Source organism: Globicephala melas, chromosome 2, assembly GCF_963455315.2.
Source record: "Globicephala melas chromosome 2, mGloMel1.2, whole genome shotgun sequence".
In the NCBI taxonomy this organism is placed as follows: domain Eukaryota; kingdom Metazoa; phylum Chordata; class Mammalia; order Artiodactyla; family Delphinidae; genus Globicephala; species Globicephala melas.
Window position 1 is genome coordinate 110,124,892 of NC_083315.2, and position 19,993 is coordinate 110,144,884.

The 19,993-nt window shown below is 34.7% G+C and overlaps 1 protein-coding gene across 3 annotated transcripts in view; it reads left to right on the forward strand.

The window, feature by feature from the left end:
• SCFD1 (sec1 family domain containing 1) overlaps nucleotides 1–19,993 on the forward strand; it is a 133,322-nt gene that overhangs the window by 37,458 nt on the left and 75,871 nt on the right. For all 3 annotated transcript variants that reach the window (XM_030854715.2, XM_060294699.2, XM_060294700.2), the window contains 5 exons: nucleotides 2,991–3,080; nucleotides 5,195–5,250; nucleotides 6,404–6,489; nucleotides 9,529–9,628; nucleotides 19,540–19,679. In XM_030854715.2, coding sequence (XP_030710575.1) covers nucleotides 2,991–3,080; nucleotides 5,195–5,250; nucleotides 6,404–6,489; nucleotides 9,529–9,628; nucleotides 19,540–19,679 — 472 coding nt within the window. The remainder of the gene's footprint in view (nucleotides 1–2,990; nucleotides 3,081–5,194; nucleotides 5,251–6,403; nucleotides 6,490–9,528; nucleotides 9,629–19,539; nucleotides 19,680–19,993) is intronic.

Sequence of the window (19,993 nt, forward strand, 5' to 3'; positions counted from 1 at the left end):
CTGAAATTAAGCAACATCTCTAAATGGGTGTAAGTATTTGCTGAATTGCCCATGTAAGAGATTTTTGACAGTACTGTAGTTATTTACAGAAGTCTGTTTACATTTAATTGACCTTTAACTTAATTAGCTACTTAAGATACATGTTTAAAACCTAGTTTCCCTTAAGCCTTTAAACTAAACTTGTAAATTTTATTTTTAAGTCTGTTTATTTGAAAACAAGCACCTTTACTTTTTCTTTGATTAACTCAGATTGAACTGACTAAATTATAATCAGTCTCATTTAACAAACTTAGTCAACAAACTTAGTTTGTTAAATTTCCTTAAACAGTTTAAGTTGCGTTTATAAGTTCAACCTATTCATTTTTTAATTATTTGTTTTTTAATTGATGTATAGTCAATGTACAATATTATGTAAGTTACAGGTGTATAATATAGTGATTCACAGTTTTTAAAGGTTATATTCCATTTATAGTTATTATAAAATATTGGCTGTATTCCCTATGCTGTACAATGTATTCTTGTAGCTTATTTTATACATAATAATTTGCACCTCTTAATCCCTACCCCTAGGTTGTCCCCTCTTCCCTCTCCCCACTGATAACCACTTATTTGTTATCTATAGCTGTGAGTCTGCTTCTATTCTGTTACATTCACTAGTTTGTTGCATTTTTTAGATTCCACTTATAAGTGATACCATGCAGTATTTGTCTTTCTGTCTGACTTATTTCACTTAACATAATACTCTGCAAGTCCATCCATGTTGCTGCAAACAGCAAAATTTCATGATTTTTTATGGCTGAGTAGTTTTAAGTACTTCAAATACCAGACCAGGCAACTTTATAAATCTAACAAACAAAATCTGCCCAAATATTTAAATAATTATTAAAAATAATTAAATTTATAGGGAATCTAAATTCATTAAACATTCAAGTGTTTATAAATTTGTTTTCTTATATCTCTCAACTTAAAAATCACAAGTCTGAAATTAATAATTATTGAATTAAAAGTATAAATTTAATTTATTAATTTTAAAGTATAATCACATGCTTAATCGCCCAGATTCTCAATAGTATAATTATAGTATAATAATAATAGTAGATTGCCCTATACACATTTTACAATATAAGCTCATTTACTCCTCAGAATAACCTAATGAAGTAGGAATTAATATTATTTCTGTTTTCTAGATGAAAAAACTGAGGCACAGATACTAAGTAACTTGATAAGGAAATGGCAAAACCAGGTTACTAAATCCAGGCACTCACTCCAGAGTTAGTGCTCTTAATTATTATGTAATTATGTGGCAAATCCTCTCAAACATTGCAAGTGCTTTAATTAATAATCTTAAACAGATTATTCAAAACATAAATCAACCATATTGATACCATGGATTCAATTTTTATCACCTGTTTTCCACGGATTGGGAATTTATCCAATAAAGGACGCGGAGGTGTCACCTTAGTTAGACTTATGCTAATGTCTCAGACAAACCAAGTTGTTTTTGAAAGTGAGTTGAAGTTAGTGATGGACAGTGTTTTGACTGTTGAGGTCAGTGTTTCAGAGGTGTGGGACTGAAGGGTATGGACCTGAAGGGTGGAGGCTTCGTATAGATTTTACCTGAACCAGTGATTGGCAGAATGAGCTGAGTATTTCACTGGATTGGTATCCCCTGAATTTACATAATTCATGTTGTATCCTTATGCCATTTCTGTCATCTGATTTGGATAGATGGCAGTCTGAAGTACTGAATAGCAGCACATTTCCTCATCCAGATTATGGTTAAAGTCTTTGTTATTTTTATGTTCTCTGCATGTACCATACTTTCTTTGAACACTCTGTTGTATCCAGTTGGATTCTGATTTCCTCTTATGCTGATCACAAGTTGTACTGAATTTTATATTTGTTTTCACATTCAAGATGCTAGGAAATTAAACATATTATATAGATAATATTTTAGTCCAGCCAGTCTTTTAACAAATAGTTACTGAGCATCTACTTGTCAGACACTGAGCCTAGGTACTCTGAGAGATAGGAAGATGAATAAGGCAAGGTCTTTGTCAAGAAAAGTCTTCACACCAATGTTTCTTAAAGTGTAGCCCCAACAACCTGTTTTTCAAATGTGGAAGCCATCGTGTAGTAGAGCAGCCAGGATAGCAAAGTCACTGGTTGTCAACCTAGTGAGTAGGCTTGCCACCTCTCCATTTATTCTTCCCTCCTGGCTAGGGACCATTATTACTCTTACCTTTTAAAAACATTTGACATGTTGGTTCTTAAAGTTCCAGGAAAGAAATGGGACAGAAAAGAAAAAAATGTGTAGCCCCAAGTATCACCTGAGGTGTTTGTCAGAATTGCAGATTACCTAGAATTATCCCAAATCTATTGAATTGAGTCCCTGAGGGAAAGGGCTAATAGTCTTTCATTTTTAATAGCTTCCAGAGAAACTTCTTTCTCTTCTCTCCTATTCTTAGAATGAGTCTTCTGTCCACTGGAGTTTGAGAACCACTTAAGCACAGTCTAGTAGATCAGAAAAGAAATTTATATGATTTGTTATAATACAAAGAAAATGTATGTGATGTTGGTCTTGCCGTAATTGATTTATTGATACATTGTCCTTTTCTGGCAGTATTTGGATAGTAAGATCAGTAGTTTCTTGAGGCCATTTAATGTTTGTGAATAAAATTATGGAAGTCGATATTTCCTATTTGCGCTGGCAAAAATTTTGTATAATTTATGTGGTGGGTTTTTTCTTATTATTACTGCTCTAATATTGATACTACTCATTACTACTACTGATATTGAGGTGGTATTTTTTTTGAAGTATAATTTTTGTGGATACTTGTTCACTTAAAATTTAAAGCATAAAAAATTTTACTTCTTTAACTATTACAAGTATTATCAAACTGAATATTGATAGGTGTTGAGTAATAATTTGAATAAAAATAAGGGATAAATTTTGGTCACTTTCTTCTCTTTTATCTATGTCATTTTAGCCATTAACAGACCAGATATCACAGACACAGAAATGGAAACCGTTATGGACACTATTGTTGACAGCCTCTTTTGCTTTTTTGTTACACTGGGTAAGTTTTCAAACCTTTGTTTATTTCTTGAAAGTAAGTTATTTAACAGCTCATTTTAACTTGTTACACTGCAATATGATCCCTTATTATCTATCTGGATCTCTACAATCCCTCTCTCCAGAGTTGAGATAAAATATACATTCTGTACTATATAAAACCACAATTCTTCTAATAATTTGATGAAGTTAGCATTTAGCAGCTCTCTTGAGTTGTCACCTTAGATGTCTTTGGTAATTGTAACTTCCTAATATATTGTTTGAATGTTTGCTGGTGGCTTCACCTATGTGCCTGCTAATTTTCTTTTAATAGTTCATTTTGAAAAATTTCAAATGCACTTCTAATTAGAGAGATATATGCCTGGTAAGTATTAAGGCAAACTCCCAAGGCTCCAGGAAACAGTAACTTTACGTAAAACACTTATCCAACATACTCTCAAAATTTTAAACATTTCTTTGGAGTATCTAAATTTACTTACAGCTACATTGTGTTTAATGTCTAATGTATGATTTTATTCGTTACTATTAATAATGTATATGTTTAGAAATCCTCTAATTGCGATTTTAATTTTGCAGACACTGAAAACTTTTCAGTTAAAATGATCCTCACACTACATTAATAAAATTTCTCTCTTTTTCACCAATGAGAAAATTGAGAGATACATGCATAGTTTAGGATATAGACAAAAGCTTGAGGAGAATTTGCATACAGATTTTGCGGGTCCCTCCTTTCAGGGATTTTTCCCTTTAATTTCCAGCCCTGAACTCCAGGCTTTGATTTCCCAGCTCAGTGAGTCTTCTGTTTTCTGCTTGAGCTCTTTCTCCTCTGTGCCATGCAAACTGGAAAGTACCCTCAAGAGGAAAGCTGGTTAAAAGTATCTCTCACTGTTCAAGTATTTCTCTTCTTTCAAGAGTTTTACCCTCCTCCACTTTCTGCTTGCTTTCGATTGCTCTCAGTACCTTCAAATGGAGTTGTTGTTGGGTTGTTTGTTAAAGAACGCACATGTATACCACTTTTAGTCATTAAACAGACATAATTAATCTTTCTATTTTTGCACACAGTCTCCAGAATTTTGCTGAATGCTAGAGTTATTGTGGACATTAAGGTTATTTTTGCTTGATGATAACTATATTTTCAAGGTTAAGGTAGATTGAAAAAGAAGTGTACAGACCACTGAAGTGTTAGAGCCACTTTTATTATGTAGAGTATCAGAAAGTGATTTTTCTTAAAGGAAAAGTTGAAATTACTACCAACCTGACATAGAAAGATATCAATAATAAATTAAGTGGAAAAAAAGCAAATTTAAGGATGGTATGCAAAATATCCTGTTTTTGTTTTTTATGCACTCCACACACACACTTATTTAGACTATATGTAGAATATAACCTGGAAACATTCATATCTAATTCTTAATGGGGTTATTTTGGGATACTTGAATCAAGAGGATTAACTTTGTACATTTCTAATATTATTTGGATTTTCTTAGGACAGACATGTATAGCTTGCCATCAGAAGAAAACAAAGTTTTAAAAAATGTACTAATATTTCACGTTTTTACTTTTACAAGTGACTGAGCATGCTTTGTATAGAATCTAAAATGTAAGAATTTCAGCATATAAGTATTACAATGTTCTTTGTTTTATGAGATTTTCAGTGCAGTTTAATTTTTTTTTCTCATTTTAGGATTTCAGCCTTCAATAAAACTTGGAATAATAGAGAGAAATTAAGAAGTCTAAAATGAGTTGATTTGATAATAAACTGAGGCCAACTTTTAGGAGTATTTTACATTGTGCAAAGAATGTGTTTTCTATTGATATTATCTTTTAAATTAGTCAAAGTGCTGATTTAGTCAGTCCATTGAAAAAATATGGTCACACTGATTGACCCACACAATATAAAAATCATGTTTTTCTGACTCCCTTCATGTTGTCTTTATAAATGGTGAGGTCTATTTCTGAAACCTTGCTTTTATTTTCAAGATTATAAATCCTTTTATGTTTGTAGCCTGAAATTGTATATATCTATTGTATGTTATTATTTGAGGCTGATGTATTTTATAAGTATCCATTTTAATTATTAAGAGCTGAAATCATTGCTAACATCTGTTGTTAAAATAGGTGCTGTCCCTATAATCAGATGTTCAAGAGGAACAGCAGCAGAAATGGTAGCAGTGGTGAGTTCATGCAAATATCCATTGGGGATAAATAATGTGTCAGTTGTTTTCCCTAAATACCTCAAGTATTTTTGTTAATATTAAGTATTTATACAGTTGTTATGGGTTATATATTAAGTGCCAAAGGCAAATATTTTTATTTTATAACATTGGGATTACACCAAAAATAAAAAGTAATCATTGTGATCATGTGATGGAGTAAAATGATCTATTCCAATGTGAATGTGCTATTCCAGCCCTGTTTCTTTTTTACTCAAATAAATATTTCTCATTTAGCTTTGTCTCTCTAAGTAGTATTTTACACTTATTTGATTCCTCAAATCATTTAATATTTAACTTCATTTAGCAAACATTTATTAACAATTATAATCATTTTTAACATGATGAAGTGTATTTTGCTTTCCCATAATACTGGAGTAGAACATTCTGTGTAAAATGAGCATTCAAATATTTGCTTTAAAGATTAAAAAATAAGATATTAGAGAAATTACAGAGTTACTGAAAAGAAGGTAAATGGTATGGGAAGATGGAGGAAGATACACTAACATTTTTGAGTTTTAGTAGCCCGAATGAGTCATTGACAGATAGAGGGCTAGTTTCTTTCACATATTCCATTTCTATTCTGGAGCCTCTTGCAACCACCACTATTGAGATAGCTTCCTCGGTGCAGCAAGTTATGCTTTGGGAGAGAGTGTGGGTTATTACTGCAAAACGTTTCCCATACCTAAAGTAAAAATAGTCAACAAAAAGTGATTATTAGTGAAATCAGGTCTGAGTCACAATAGAAAAAGCATTGGTCTTTTCAAGTCCAAGTTAGGATAATATTGAATAGTAAAGAAGCTAAAATGTGAGAATTGCTGTTTTGTAAAGGAATTCTAAATTTCTTAGTTCCAAAATTAAGAATACAATGTGTATTACCCTATGCAAAGTTGTCTGAAACTGTTCTTCAAGAGTTAATGTAGCACAGGGAACTCTACTCAATATTCTGTGATAACCTATATAAGAAAAGAATCTAAAAAAAGATGAATATATGTATATGTATAAATGAATCACTTTGCTGTACACCTGAAACTAACACAGCATTGTAAATCAACTATGCTTCAATAAAATTAAATATTTTTTTAAAGAGTTAATGTAAAATTTCATTTTTCAGAAACTAGATAAGAAACTTCGGGAAAATCTGAGAGATGCAAGAAACAGTCTTTTTACAGGTGACACACTTGGAGCTGGCCAGTTCAGGTATTATGTTAGTTAATACACCTTATATGCTTGAAAATGAAACATTTGTAGAGTTTTTTGGGTTGTTTTTCCTTGTCTGATAGAATACCCTTATACTGGAAAGTCTAGATCAGGGTTTTGATTCAAATCGTTCTTAAAAATACAAATGGAATATTTTATTTAATTTACCTTCTTTTGTTAGAATTTTTTGTTTTTCATTTTTATCTTCTGTAGGATAAATTTTTCTGTTTATATGGCTTTTTTTTTTTTTTTTTTTTTTTTTTTTTGCGGTACGCGGGCCTCTCACTGTTGTGGCCTCTTCCGTTGCGGAGCACAGACTCTGGATGCGCAGGCTCAGCGGCCATGGCTCACGGGCCCAGCCGCTCTGCGGCATGTGGGATCTTCCCAGACCAAGGCACGAACCGGCGTCCTCTGCATCAGCAGGCGGACTCTCAACCACTGCGCCACCAGGGAAGCCCTGTTTATACGGCTTTTGCAGTAAGAAGCCACTTCCTTTTAATTATCATTAAGCCTCTTGGTAATGAAAAAAAGTAAGTTGAATAACTTGTGATGCCTATGTCTATTTCTACCTATTAACTGGTTTCCATTTTTACATTAAAATACCGGCAAAGTATTTTTGTCTTTTTTACCATGTCTAGTATAAATAGATAATGCCAAAGTTACTGACTGCTCAATTATTATTGAATAGAAATTTTTTTAAAAAAACTGTCCATTATAGTATATTTAACTTTTGTTTATTAAAAATAATGGACAGGGCTTCCCTGGTGGTGCAGTGGTTGAGAGTCCACCTGCCGATGCAGGGGACGCGGGTTCATGCCCCGGTCCGGGAAGATCCCACATGCCACGGAGTGGCTGGGCCCGTGAGCCATGGCCGCTGAGCCTGCACGTCCAGAGCCTGTGCTCCACAATGGGAGAGGCCACAACAGTGAGAGGCCCGTATATCACACACACACACACACACACACACACAAAAAAAATAATAATAATAATAATGGACAGTATTGGGGTGAGGAAGTAAAGAAACCCACACCAATGGCTGAAAATTATTTCAAGGGGAATAGGCAGTATTTTGGAAAATTAATTATTATCCCTAGTTTTAGGTGAATTAATAAATAAAGCCTGTGAAAATAAACTGATACTCAGTATAACGGCCTTCCAGGAATTATACTCTTATGGTAACCTTTCATAGACTTCATTTTAAGTCAATTTGATGGCTCTTACAGTTTTATATACTATTCCTATAATTTGCAGTTGATACTAACATTGTGTTTCAATTGTTTGTTCAACTGTTTCACCTCCCATGTTACTTCAAACTGTTTTGCAATTTCATCGCTGGTCTAAATATTCTTCTAAATAATGATATTTCTTATTAAGTAGAGCAGAGATATCAAATTCTCATCTGATTTTTTTTTCAACAGAAGCAACCACTATGTCATACCTTACTGAACAGTTCCTTTTTTATTGTGCTCTTGTATAGGCCTTAGAAACAAATATAAAGGCACTGTTTTATTTAGATAAATTTTTTTTTTAGTGTATTCACATGATCATAATATAGTTGTCTTACTTTTAGTTTGTTGTATGCATTTCTAAATTATTTGAATTAGGGGTCAGCAGCCTTGTCAGACTATTTATTGTTAAATGTATTTGAATCCAGTTGTAGGCTAATGATTCTCAACGAGAATTTGGTAATGTCTAGAGACATGTCAGTTGTCACAACTGGGTAGTTGCTACTGGAATCTAATGGGGTGCATTATGGGATGCTGCTACACATCCTACACTTCACAGGACAACTTCCCATAATAAGAAATTATCCAGCCACAGATGTCAGTAGTGCTGAGTTAAGAAACCCTGCCGTAGGCTATCCTCCCTACCTTCCACCTAGCTCTGGAATAATAAACGATGGTAGGTGGTGGTAAGCGTGCCACTCCTACCTTTTTATCGCCAAGTCTTATAATTAATGCAGTTGGGAGTTCACTGTCTTACACCCAGTAGGGTGTAATGAGTTACTGAAATTGTCAGAGGTCTTTCAGGAGAAAATACATATAGTAAATAAAATCAGGTAGCAATGCCTATTGAAAATTGACGTGTACTCTTGATACAGTAGTGCCTCTAAAGTGAAATCTCTATGCCTTTTGGAGACACATGGTAACCAGATGACTTTGTACCTCAATTTGCTTTAAATGTAGTTTATTTCATATCTAAATGATAGTGATGGAGTTAAACAATATATGACATGTCTGGTAAGTGAGTAATTATATAATTAGTTACTGTTGTAGTATGTTTTGGTTTCATATATTATAATGGGATAGGGTTTTGTGAGCCTCTTCTCTTGAGTCTGCTTTTTTGAATTTGTGTTTTCAGGAAAAAATTGGAATTTGTAATTTATGAAACGATTGAACATTTGTATAAATTTGTAAGATCCTACTCTCTGTAATTGTTTTCCCTGAACCTGGCAATGGGTTTTCTTTTTTTCCTTTTATTCAAAAATGTAAAATATAAATCTGAGCAAAAGCAACTTATTCTTACTTTGATAACTATAAAAATTATTCTGTAGGGCTTCCCTGGTGGCGCAGTGGTTGAGAGTCCGCCTGCTGATGCAGGGGACACAGGTTCGTGCCCCGGTCCGGGAAGATCCCACATGCCGCGGAGCGGCTAGGCCCGTGAGCCACAGCCGCTGAGCCTGCGCGTCTGGAGCCTGTGCTCCGCAAGAGGAGAGGCCACAACAGTGAGAGGCCCACGTACCGCTAAAAAAAAAAAAAAAAAATTATTCCATAGAAGTATTTGTATAGATTTTTTCCTTTAAGAAAGTTCCCTAAGTAAGACGTATAATCTAGCATCATACACAGGCTCTAGGTAGTACAAAGCATTGCTTTACTTGATTGTACTAGAAAATTTTTTAGAAAGCAAAGTATTATGGAATATCAATATTAGTATACTTATTGTTCATATGAAAATGACATATACTGAAAGTAGTAGAAGAATGTAGATGTATACACAGGTGTTAAGAGTTACATAACTTTTTTTTAAATATATTTACAGCTTCCAAAGGCCTTTATTAGTCCTTGTTGACAGAAACGTAGATTTGGCAACTCCTTTACACCATACTTGGACATATCAAGCCTTGGTGCATGATGTACTGGTAAGAGGCTAAATATACCACTTTTTGTTAAAATGTAGTAACATTCAATGGTCTTAATTTAAAATTAACATCATGGCTACAGAAATACAGATGAGAAGGATGGAGCTGAGAAATAGAAACAAAAAAGGTGATGGAATTTGGTATCACTAGATTGTGGATGCTGGAGAATAGTGAAGCCTTGAGGTTTAAAGTTCCAAATTTATGGTCTTTAAATTACAGGATAAATCAGTAGTATTGTTGGAATGATGGGGAACAAAAGAATGGAGGAAAATGAGTGGCTGGTTTTTTTTTTAATTTTTCATACTGAGTAAGTAAATAAATTTGTTCTCCTTGGGGAGAAAAGATGTAATTTCTCCTTTTTTTCCTGGGAATCTGTTAAGCCTCATTTTATGGTAAAAATAAATAGTATTTTTTATATTACATCATATGTTTTTTGAAGTAATTCCACATAGGTAATTTCATGCTTAAAACTAAAATCTGTTTTATCTATGCATATATTGATCTACTAAACATTGTAAATAGCATGTGATATACACAGATAAATAAAAACAGCCCCAATCTTCAAAGGCAATGGAAAGAAAAGATGTATACAAATAATTTCTATAAGACACTATGTAAAAGGGCCAGAATAGTCCCCATTTGTAAGATAGAAAAATTGAGACACAGAAGTTAAAGGATATGAACCTAAATTACTGGCTTTGCCAAGACCAGCACTCTAATTTACTAAATCTTAGCCCAAGCCTCTAGGGATTATAGTATATAATAGCATCATTATTGCAAAGATTGCCTGAAATGTCATACAGAAAGGAAATGAAAGACATGCAATAGATGGTTTTGATTTAATGGTTTATTTCTTTAAAACACAGACTCTAACTGTAAAGTATCTTTTAATAAATCAGATTTTAGGATTACTGATGGAAATTGGCAGTTCTGCACACTTCTCTATCCGAGAGTCCTCTGTGATTTTGGACTCGAAGATAAGTGTCAATGATAGTAGTCAACTCTGATTCAGTAGAGAGAGTGAGAAGAATCAAAGGGACACTGGAGAGTGAGAAGAATCAAAGGGACAATGGATCCAACCCTGAGTAACAGAACATGGAAAGTAGTTTTCATAGGTCAATAGAGGCTGAAGAACCACTATTGGAGTGCCTACTCTTTGACAGAACATTCTAGACCCTGGTTTTAGCAATAAATAAAGTCAATGAAAATATTCCTTTCTTCCTGTATCTTACATTCTAGTAGGAGAGACAGGCAATAAATAAAATAAAATATGTAATATTTCGTAAAGTGAAAAATACTCTGGAGAAAAGTAAAGTAAGTAATGGTGAACAGGATTGCAGTTTTAAAATAGGGAAGACCTCACTGAAAAAGAGACATTTGAGAAAGATCTAATGGAGAGAAGGTAGTGAATTATGTAGCTATTTGGGAGAATAGCATTCCAGGCAGAAGGATGCCTGATATGTTTAAAAGATGGCAAGCAGCCAAAGTGGCCAGAGCAAGTAAGGCAGGGAAAAGTAGCAGGAGATGAAGTTAAATAGAACACGGGATGCAACGTAGCATAGGACATTAAAGGCCACTGTAAGGATATCGATTTTTAATTTGAGGGAAGCAGAGAGCCTCACATAGTTTTGAGTAAAGGAATGACATCTGATACACATTTTAAGAGTATCATCCTAGCTACTGTATTGAAAAAGACTCTTTGGGGGCATAGGAAGAGTCAAGGAGACCAGTTAGGAGTTGCAGTTATCTTAACAAGAGATGATGGTGTTTTACACCAGGATGGAAATGGTGAGGGTTGTGATAATCTATTGAATGTAGGGTATAGGATTGACTGATGAATTGGATGTGAGATGTAAGAGAGAGAAGCCAAAGAAGACTCCAAAGTTTTGGCCTTTGCAAATGGACGGATGTTCTTTATTGAGATGGGAAAGACGTGGGAGAAGCAGTTTTCGGGGGAAAACCAGAGGTTGAGTTTTGGACGTGTTAAATGTGAGATGCCCATTAATATATTCAAGTATAGATATCATTAGATAGTTAGATATATGAGCCTGGAGTTAAGGAGAAACATCTAGTCTAGAGAAATAAATTTAGAAGTAGTTCATATATAGATGGTATTTAAAGCCAAGAGGTAAGATGAGATCACCAAGGGAGTGAGTATAGATAGAAGAGAGAAGAGGTCTGAGAACTGATCTCTGAGGAATTTCACCATTTAGATATTGAGGTAGTGAGTAGGAATGAACAATATAATATAGGAAGTAGCAGCCAGTGAGGTATGAGAACTAGATCTGTGTTGTTTTGGAAGCCAGTGAATTAAATGTTTCAAACAGGAGGCAGTAATTAACTTGTACAAATGCTGAGGACTAAGAAGTCACCACTGCATGTGGCAGTGTCACGGTTATTAGTGAATTTCGTAAGAGTGGATTCTGATCACTCCGATACCAAAACCAGACAAAGATGTCACAAAGAAAGAAAACTACAGGCCAATATCACTGATGAACATAGAAGCAAAAATCCTCAACAAAATACTAGCAAACAGAATCCAACTGCACATTAAAAGGATCATACACCATGATCAAGTGGGGTTTATCGCAGGAATGCAAGGATTCTTCGATATACGCAAATCAATCAACGGGATACACCATATTAACAAATTGAAAGAGAAAAATCATATTATCATCTCAATAGATGCAGAGAATGCTTTCGACAAAATTCAACACCTATTTATGATAAAAACCCTCCAGAAAGTAGGCATAGAGGGAACTTTCCTCAACATAATAAAGGCCATATATGACAAACCCACAGCCAACATCGTCCTCAATGGTGAAAAACTGAAACCAATTCCACTAAGATGAGGAACAAGCCAAGGCTGCCCACTCTCACCACTATTATTCAACATAGTTTTGGAAGTTTTAGCTGTAGCAATCAGAGAAGAAAAAGAAATAAAAGCAATCCAAATTGGAAAAGAAGAAGTAAAGCTGTCACTATTTGCAGATGACATGATACTATACATAGAGAATCCTAAAGATGCTACCAGAAAACTGCTAGAGCTAATCAATGAATTTGGTAAAGTAGCAGGATACAAAATTAATGCACAGAAATCTCTTGCATTCCTACACACTAATGATGAAAAATCTGAAAGTGAAATTAAGAAAACACTCCCATTTACCGTTGCAACAAAAAGAATAAAATATCTAGGAATAAACCCCCCTAAGGTGACAAAAGACCTGTATGCAGAAAACTATGAGACACTGATGAAAGAAATTAAAGATGATACAAATAGATAGAGAGATATACCACGTTCTTGGGTTGGAAGAATCAACATTGTGAAAATGACTCTACTCCCCAAAGCAATCTACAGATTCAATGCAATCCCTGTCAAACTACCACTGGCAATTTTCACAGAACTAGAACAAAAAATTTCACAATTTGTATGGAAACACAAAAGACCCCGAATAGCCAAAGCAATCTTGAGAACGAAAAATGGAGCTGGAGGAATCAGGCTCCCTGACTTCAGATTATACTACAAAGCTACAGTAATCAAGAGAGTATGGTACTGGCACAAAAACAGAAATATAGATCAATGGAACAGGATAGAAAGCACAGAGATAAACCCACGCACATATGGTCACCTTATCTTTGATAAAGGAGGCAAGAATATACAGTGGAGAAAAGACAGCCTCTTCAATAAGTGGTGCTGGGAAAACTGGACAGCTACATGTAAAAGAATGAAATTAGAACCCTCCCTAACACCATACACAAAAATAAACTCAAAATGGATTAAAAACCTAAATGTAAGACCAGGCACCATCAAACTCTTAGAGGAAAACATAGGCAGAACACTCTATGACATAAATCACAGCAAGATCCTTTTTGACCCACCTCCTAGAGAAATGGAAATAAAAACAAAAATAAACAAATGGGACCTAATGAAACTTTAAAGCTTTTGCACAGTAAAGGAAACCATAAACAAGCCGAAAAGACAGCCCTCAGAATGGGAGAAAATATTTGCAAATGAAGCAACTGACAAAGGATTAATTTCCAAAACATACAAGCAAGTCATGCAGCTCAATATCAAAAAAACAAACAACCCAATCCAAAAATGGGTAGAAGACCTAAATAGACATTTCTCCAAAGAAGATATACGGATTGCCAGCAAACACATGAAAGAATGCTCAAAATCATTAATCATTAGAGAAATGCAAATCAAAACTACAATGAGATATTATCTCACACCGGTCAGAATGGCCATCATGAAAAAATCTACAAACAATAAATGCTGGAGAGGGTGTGGAGAAAAGGGAACCCTCTTGCACTGTTTGTGGGAATGTAAATTGATACAGCCACTATGGAGAACAGTTGGAGGTTCCTTAAAAAACTAAATATGGAACTACCATAGGACCCAGCAATCCCACTATTGGGCATATACCCTGAGAAAACCATAATTCAGAAAGAGTCATGTACCAAAATGTTCATTGCAGCTCTATTACAATAGCCAGGACATGGAAGCAGCCTAAGTGTCCATCAGCAGATGAATGGATAAAGAAGATGTGGCATATATATATATAATGGAATATTACTCAGCCATAAAAAGGAACGAAACTGAGTTATTTGTAGTGAGGTGGATGGACCTAGAGACTGTCATACAGAGTAAGTCAGAAAGAGAAAAACAAATACCGTAGGCTAACACATATATATGGAATCTAAAAAAAAAAAAGAAAAAATGGTCAGAAGAACCGAGGGGCAGTATGGGAATAAAGACGCAGACCTACTAGAGAATGGACTTGAGGATATGGGGAGGGGGAAGGGTAAGCTGGGACAAAGTGAGACAGTGGCATGGACACATATACACTACCAAACGTAAAATAGATAGCTAGTGGGAAGCAGCCGCATAGCACAGGGAGATCAGCTCCGTGCTTTGTGACCACCTGGAGGGGTGGGATAGGGAGAGTGGGAGAGAGGGAGATGCAACAGGGAAGAGATATGGGGGCATATGTATATGTATAATTGATTCACTTTGTTATAAAGCAGAAACTGACACACCATTGTAAAGCAATTGTACTCTAATAAAGATGTTAAAAAAAGTGGCTTCTGTAGTATAGGGGTTAAACACTGAAGTAGGTATAAGATAGATTGGAAGAAGTGGCATAGGTGAGAGAATATAGACAAACCTTGAAAGAGTTTTGCTGTATAGGAGAGCTGAGATAAGGGGTGACTGCTGGAAGGGGATGTGAAATCAAAAAAAGATTTTTAAATGAGAGAAAGTACAGCATGTTTGTGTATTCCCTATTGGGGAATGATCAAAAGAGAAGAGTTGGTTGTGGAGATAAGAGTGTCCTGCAGGTCTGTATGAGGCATTAGTGACCAGGATGACTACAGACCAGGATTTCTCAACCTTGGCATTATTGACATTTTGGGCCTGATAATTCTTTGCTGTAGGGGGCTGTCCTGTGTATTGTAGGATGTTTAGCAGCATCCCTGACCTCTACTCTCTAGATACCAGTAGCAACCCTTAGTTCTGGACAACCAAAATGTCTTCATTGTCAAATATTCCCATGGGGTAGAGAGGGGTAAAATTGTCTCTGATTAAGAATTACGGTTATAGGCTGATGATGGGAGTTTCAAAGCTGGAGTTGTTTTAGGGAAGAGGACAAGTGAAGAGTCTGGGAGTAACAAGGAAGACACCTAGCCCAATCCTGGGTCCAGTGGTTTGAGATGTGTGTAAAAAAAAAAGAGGTTGTGGTCTGAGAAGGCTACAGGAGATAGCCAGTTGGTGTTCAACTAGAGCAAGAAAGTGTTCAGTGGAAGTTGAGAGTAGATGTTCAGAATAGGAGATTTTGCTGAGTACGAGTTCCAGAGGGTAGGCAGAATGGTTTCAGGAATCCAGTAAGAAAGAGAGATGGAATCTGAAAAGGGGTGGCATGATGAGTTAGTTTTGATAGTCTCAAATTAGATTTGGTTGGTGGGTCCCTGCCTGTTGGGTGGGAGCAAGGGTCTTAGTAAGAGCATACAGATCAGGGGTCACCTCTTCACTCCTGCCAGTGGTGTGTGGAGGCCATATAGCACATCGAGATACCGGGATCCTTTCTAATTCCTAAACTTGAAGAGTTCCTAGAGGAAATTAAAGTACATGATGCTTTGAGTGCAGGCGATAAGATGTGTGTACAGGTAATTGCAATGTAAAGGAATATGCTGAGTCCCCATTGTCAGAAGAGAAATTGGGAAACACAGGTTATGGCAGACATTCCCCAAAACTAGACAAGGCTAATACTGATTTTGAGGGTTTTACTATTGCACAGTGAAATGAGAATAATAAGGAATATGAAATGAGTTTTTACAACTGACCTTGTATCCTTATGAGATATACTAATTTTTATTTTCTACTATTTGAAGTTAAAATATTATTTTAAAAATACAAGACAGTAAAAGTATATGGTAGGGGTTTGGGGGGCTTTGTTCTAATCTTCTTCACTTCCCAGAATAAAAAGTTGGAAACCATGTGTTTCCAAGGAATTCAATTCAACAAATATTTATTAAGTGCCTCCGCTGTACCAGGCACTGCTGGTCACTGGGATACAAGGTAAACAAAGGAGACATGATCCCTGCTTGCATGGAGGTTACAATAGTGGATTCCTGTGGACATTTGGGTTATTGTTTTTTTTATTTTTTGTTATAAATAATAGAGCAATGCACATCTCTAGTTAACTTTCTTAGGCGAGGTTCTCAGATTCCATATTACCCTTTAAGCCGTCTTTTCTCAGTAACATTATTTTTAAAATATTTAGGTCTTGTGAAAATAGTCTCTGAGAAAATTGGTTATAACAACCTATACAGCTTATATTGAGTTAATCCTGTTCATTAATTTTAATACACTTTCTAGATGTGAAAAAACTACAACTGAGATATCATAACCAACTGTAAGCAAGCCATTTTTTGTTGATTGTTAAAACTGCAGCTTTTGAGGTTTCTTCCGAGCTTTCAAAATTCTTAATAGTTATACCCTCCACCTCCACAAGATGGAGTAAAAGTTGTAGATGGGAGTTTCAAGTTTAACTTGAAATTGGAGCTTGCTTTTTATATTAAATATCTTTGCCTGAAAATCCAGAACATTGATAATATTTATATATCAGGCCCTGGAAACTGCTGTGAAAATTCACACAGCCTCTCTGTGTGTCAGAAAGGTGATTGTTGTCCTTTAACATGGCAGATACACTCTTCTGATGAAAAACTTTGCAGTGTCCCTTTCCTTTTCTCAGGATATAAGAAGCAAAATTAGTAATTAGAAAGTTGTGATTCCTTTTTGTTGTGTCTTGGTTGCAGGGGCTGTGGATTTGATTGTTCAACTGCAATGAGTAGTTTTAGGCAAAGGGTGGACATTATTTCATTGCCGTGTCTTGTCCTTTAGTTGGCCTTTGTTTTTTTGAATCTTAGGTGCCCTTGTTTGTGCCTTTGGCCCTCTGCTACTGACTCTCATTATTTAAAATATTAAATCAGAATCTGTACTAATTACATAAGGACTTTAGTAAAGTTTATTTTGTTCTTGCCACTCAAGAAGAGAAAAGGAAGTCATTTCCAAGTTAATATATACTTTATATAGGTTATTAGAAAAAGGTTATTAGAAAAACATTTTAGAAGAACTCGTTTTCTTAAAGATATATGACATTTCTGCATTTGGTTGATTGTATCTTTGTGGGGTACAATTTGACATTATTTCTCTTTTTCCAGTATTTCCTGTAAACTGATCGACCTAGAGACTTAATTAGATTTGGCGCAATTCCTTGCCAAAATAAACGTTACTTTTACTTTGTTTGGCTTTTTTTCTCATGTGAATATAAATCTTAGCTCTGCATAAATAGGTGTTAACCTATATTACCCAAATGTAACTTTGTTAATATTAGCTCTGTCTGCCTCCCCTGGTCTGCTTTAACTCATGGAAGGAAAACAAGACTGCTGAAGACTTACCCATGTTTTCCCAGTGGGATTTACTTATATCTGGTGATTTGGCACACCATTGTCCAGTTTTCTAAGTCAGGAAAGTGTGAATATCAGTGGAGATAGATTAGACTTTACCATGTGAAAACTAATTCTGTTGTCTTCTATACCCATGTCTTCAGTTCCTTTAACATGATTGAGTACAGCACAGAATGTTCTGATTTCCCAATTTTCAAGACTGAAATTATTTTTCCTTATTTGCCTGGCTATTAGTGCAAACAAGGGGAACGTTTCTTGCCGCTATTATGTTATTTCTGAAAACTCTTAACATCTTTGATTCCTTTATCATTTTGTGTTTTAAGTATTCCATCAATACTTAAGTATTAACATGCTGTCCTATTTTTAGAGCAGTAATTTTGCTAACAAGTTACTTGTGTTTTGAATGAGCTGTGTGTCATCACCACGGAAATAGTACTTCACTAGAAATTCTAGTTAATAAAGCTTAACTATTTAAAAATGTTTCTTTTCTTCAGTATCTTTGTTTTGTTAGATAACTTTTAAAAACAAAGGTTCTTCTCAGATGTAGCTGTTAACACCTGTTTATTGTACTTTCTTCCTATATGGATGATTTGCTGTGCCAAGGTGAGGTTAAGGTATGGGATGGGAAAAGGGATTAAATAGGGTTATATTATGTTATGTTTATCCTATGATAATATAAGGAGCCCATAGGAAAGACATAATACAGGTTGAAATACAATATAGTACACTCTTCTTTGTCAAGAGGCTTGTTACTCTACTGGCAGTTAGACATCTATATATTTTGCACTCTTTTTTTTTATGTCATGGGGGAAAATGACAAGGAAGTAAGCTATTGTAAAGGATTTATTTGAGAAAGTTACAGGGTATGGTCTAAGGATCCAATCTCAGTATTAATGACCTTTTCCTGTCAAGAGGAAATTAAATTATATTCGGTACATTTAATTTGCTAAGACCTAGAAGTTTAATCATTAAGAACTTATATCTTTGAACAAAGATGATTGTATCACAGTCATGCTAGATAATTTCTCCATATAATTTCTTTTGCTCATCATTCATTTGCTTATTGATATCCATATTTTATCTCTAGCTCACTATTCTTCAGAGTAGAGTTGAACCATAAAATACTGCTATTACATAAAGGAACCCACAAGTCTAATGCAAGAAGGAGGGAGAAAGAATAGAAAAGATAGCTCACTTTTGTTTTTTTGTATGTTTGTGTTTTGGGAAAGGGCAAAAAAAATCAAGCCTCACGTGAGTAAAATTATGTCTACGCAGAAAAGCTTAGCAGCTATTAGTATGACTGGCTCTTAGCATTTATTTGAAAGGGAGTGCTGTTATTATTGTAGCTTCTGTTGTAATTTTTTTTTTAATGCAATCCATCAAGTAACAGGTCAGACTGTTAAGACTCTCTAAGAGTTTAAAAATTACATTTAAGGTTATGTTTGTTACTGGAAACAATTAAGCATCAAGAGACGTGGTCAAATAAATGTAGCCAAATATTTGTCTACTATGTAGACATGATAAAAATGAGGTAGATATGCATATTCAAATACAGGAAGAGCTCAAAATATTGATACATTATTAAATGAGAAGATTAAAGTACAAAGTATGTATAATGTAATCCCATTCTTTAAAATTTAAAGGATATGTTTGCTGACATATACAAAAATATTTTTCTAGAAGGATACACAAGAACCTAAACATGGTTTTATGGGCTTTCTGCAATTGTAATCATATGTATCTACTACTAAATTAAAATACATAAACAATTAAAGGTACCTTTATGTAACGAAACATTGGAAGGAGGTCTTTTAGTTTCAGATCTGTATTTTGTCCTTGGAAATAGTAGAAACGGCAGTAAGAATCTGTGTTATATTTCTTATTGTAGGCAATGTTCTTAAATTCAGAAAACTGTTATTTAAAACAGAATTACTTTTTCCTAGGATTTCCACTTGAACAGAGTTAATTTGGAAGAGTCTTCAGGAGTGGAGAATTCCCCAGCTGGTGCTAGACCAAAGAGAAAAAACAAGAAGTCTTATGATTTAACTCCAGTTGATAAATTTTGGCAGAAACATAAAGGAAGGTAAATAAGAAAAGCAATAAGTAAAAGATTCACCCCCTAAAAAGATATGCAGATGTCATATGACTTAATGGGTTTATAAAAAAAAAACCAAAACAGGTCACAGTGGTTCATCTACACCATGAATAAGACCTGTAATTAAATAGTCTATGGAGCTCTGTCTTTATTGTTTAATTTCCTAGTTCTTATGTTGCTTTTGTTGTTTTGTGGGAGCCACTTCCCTTTTCAATAAGTTCACACCATATGATTTTATAGATTTTACAGATAGTCTTTCTCAATTTCATTTCTATCCCCATTGACCCTCTGCAGCACCATTT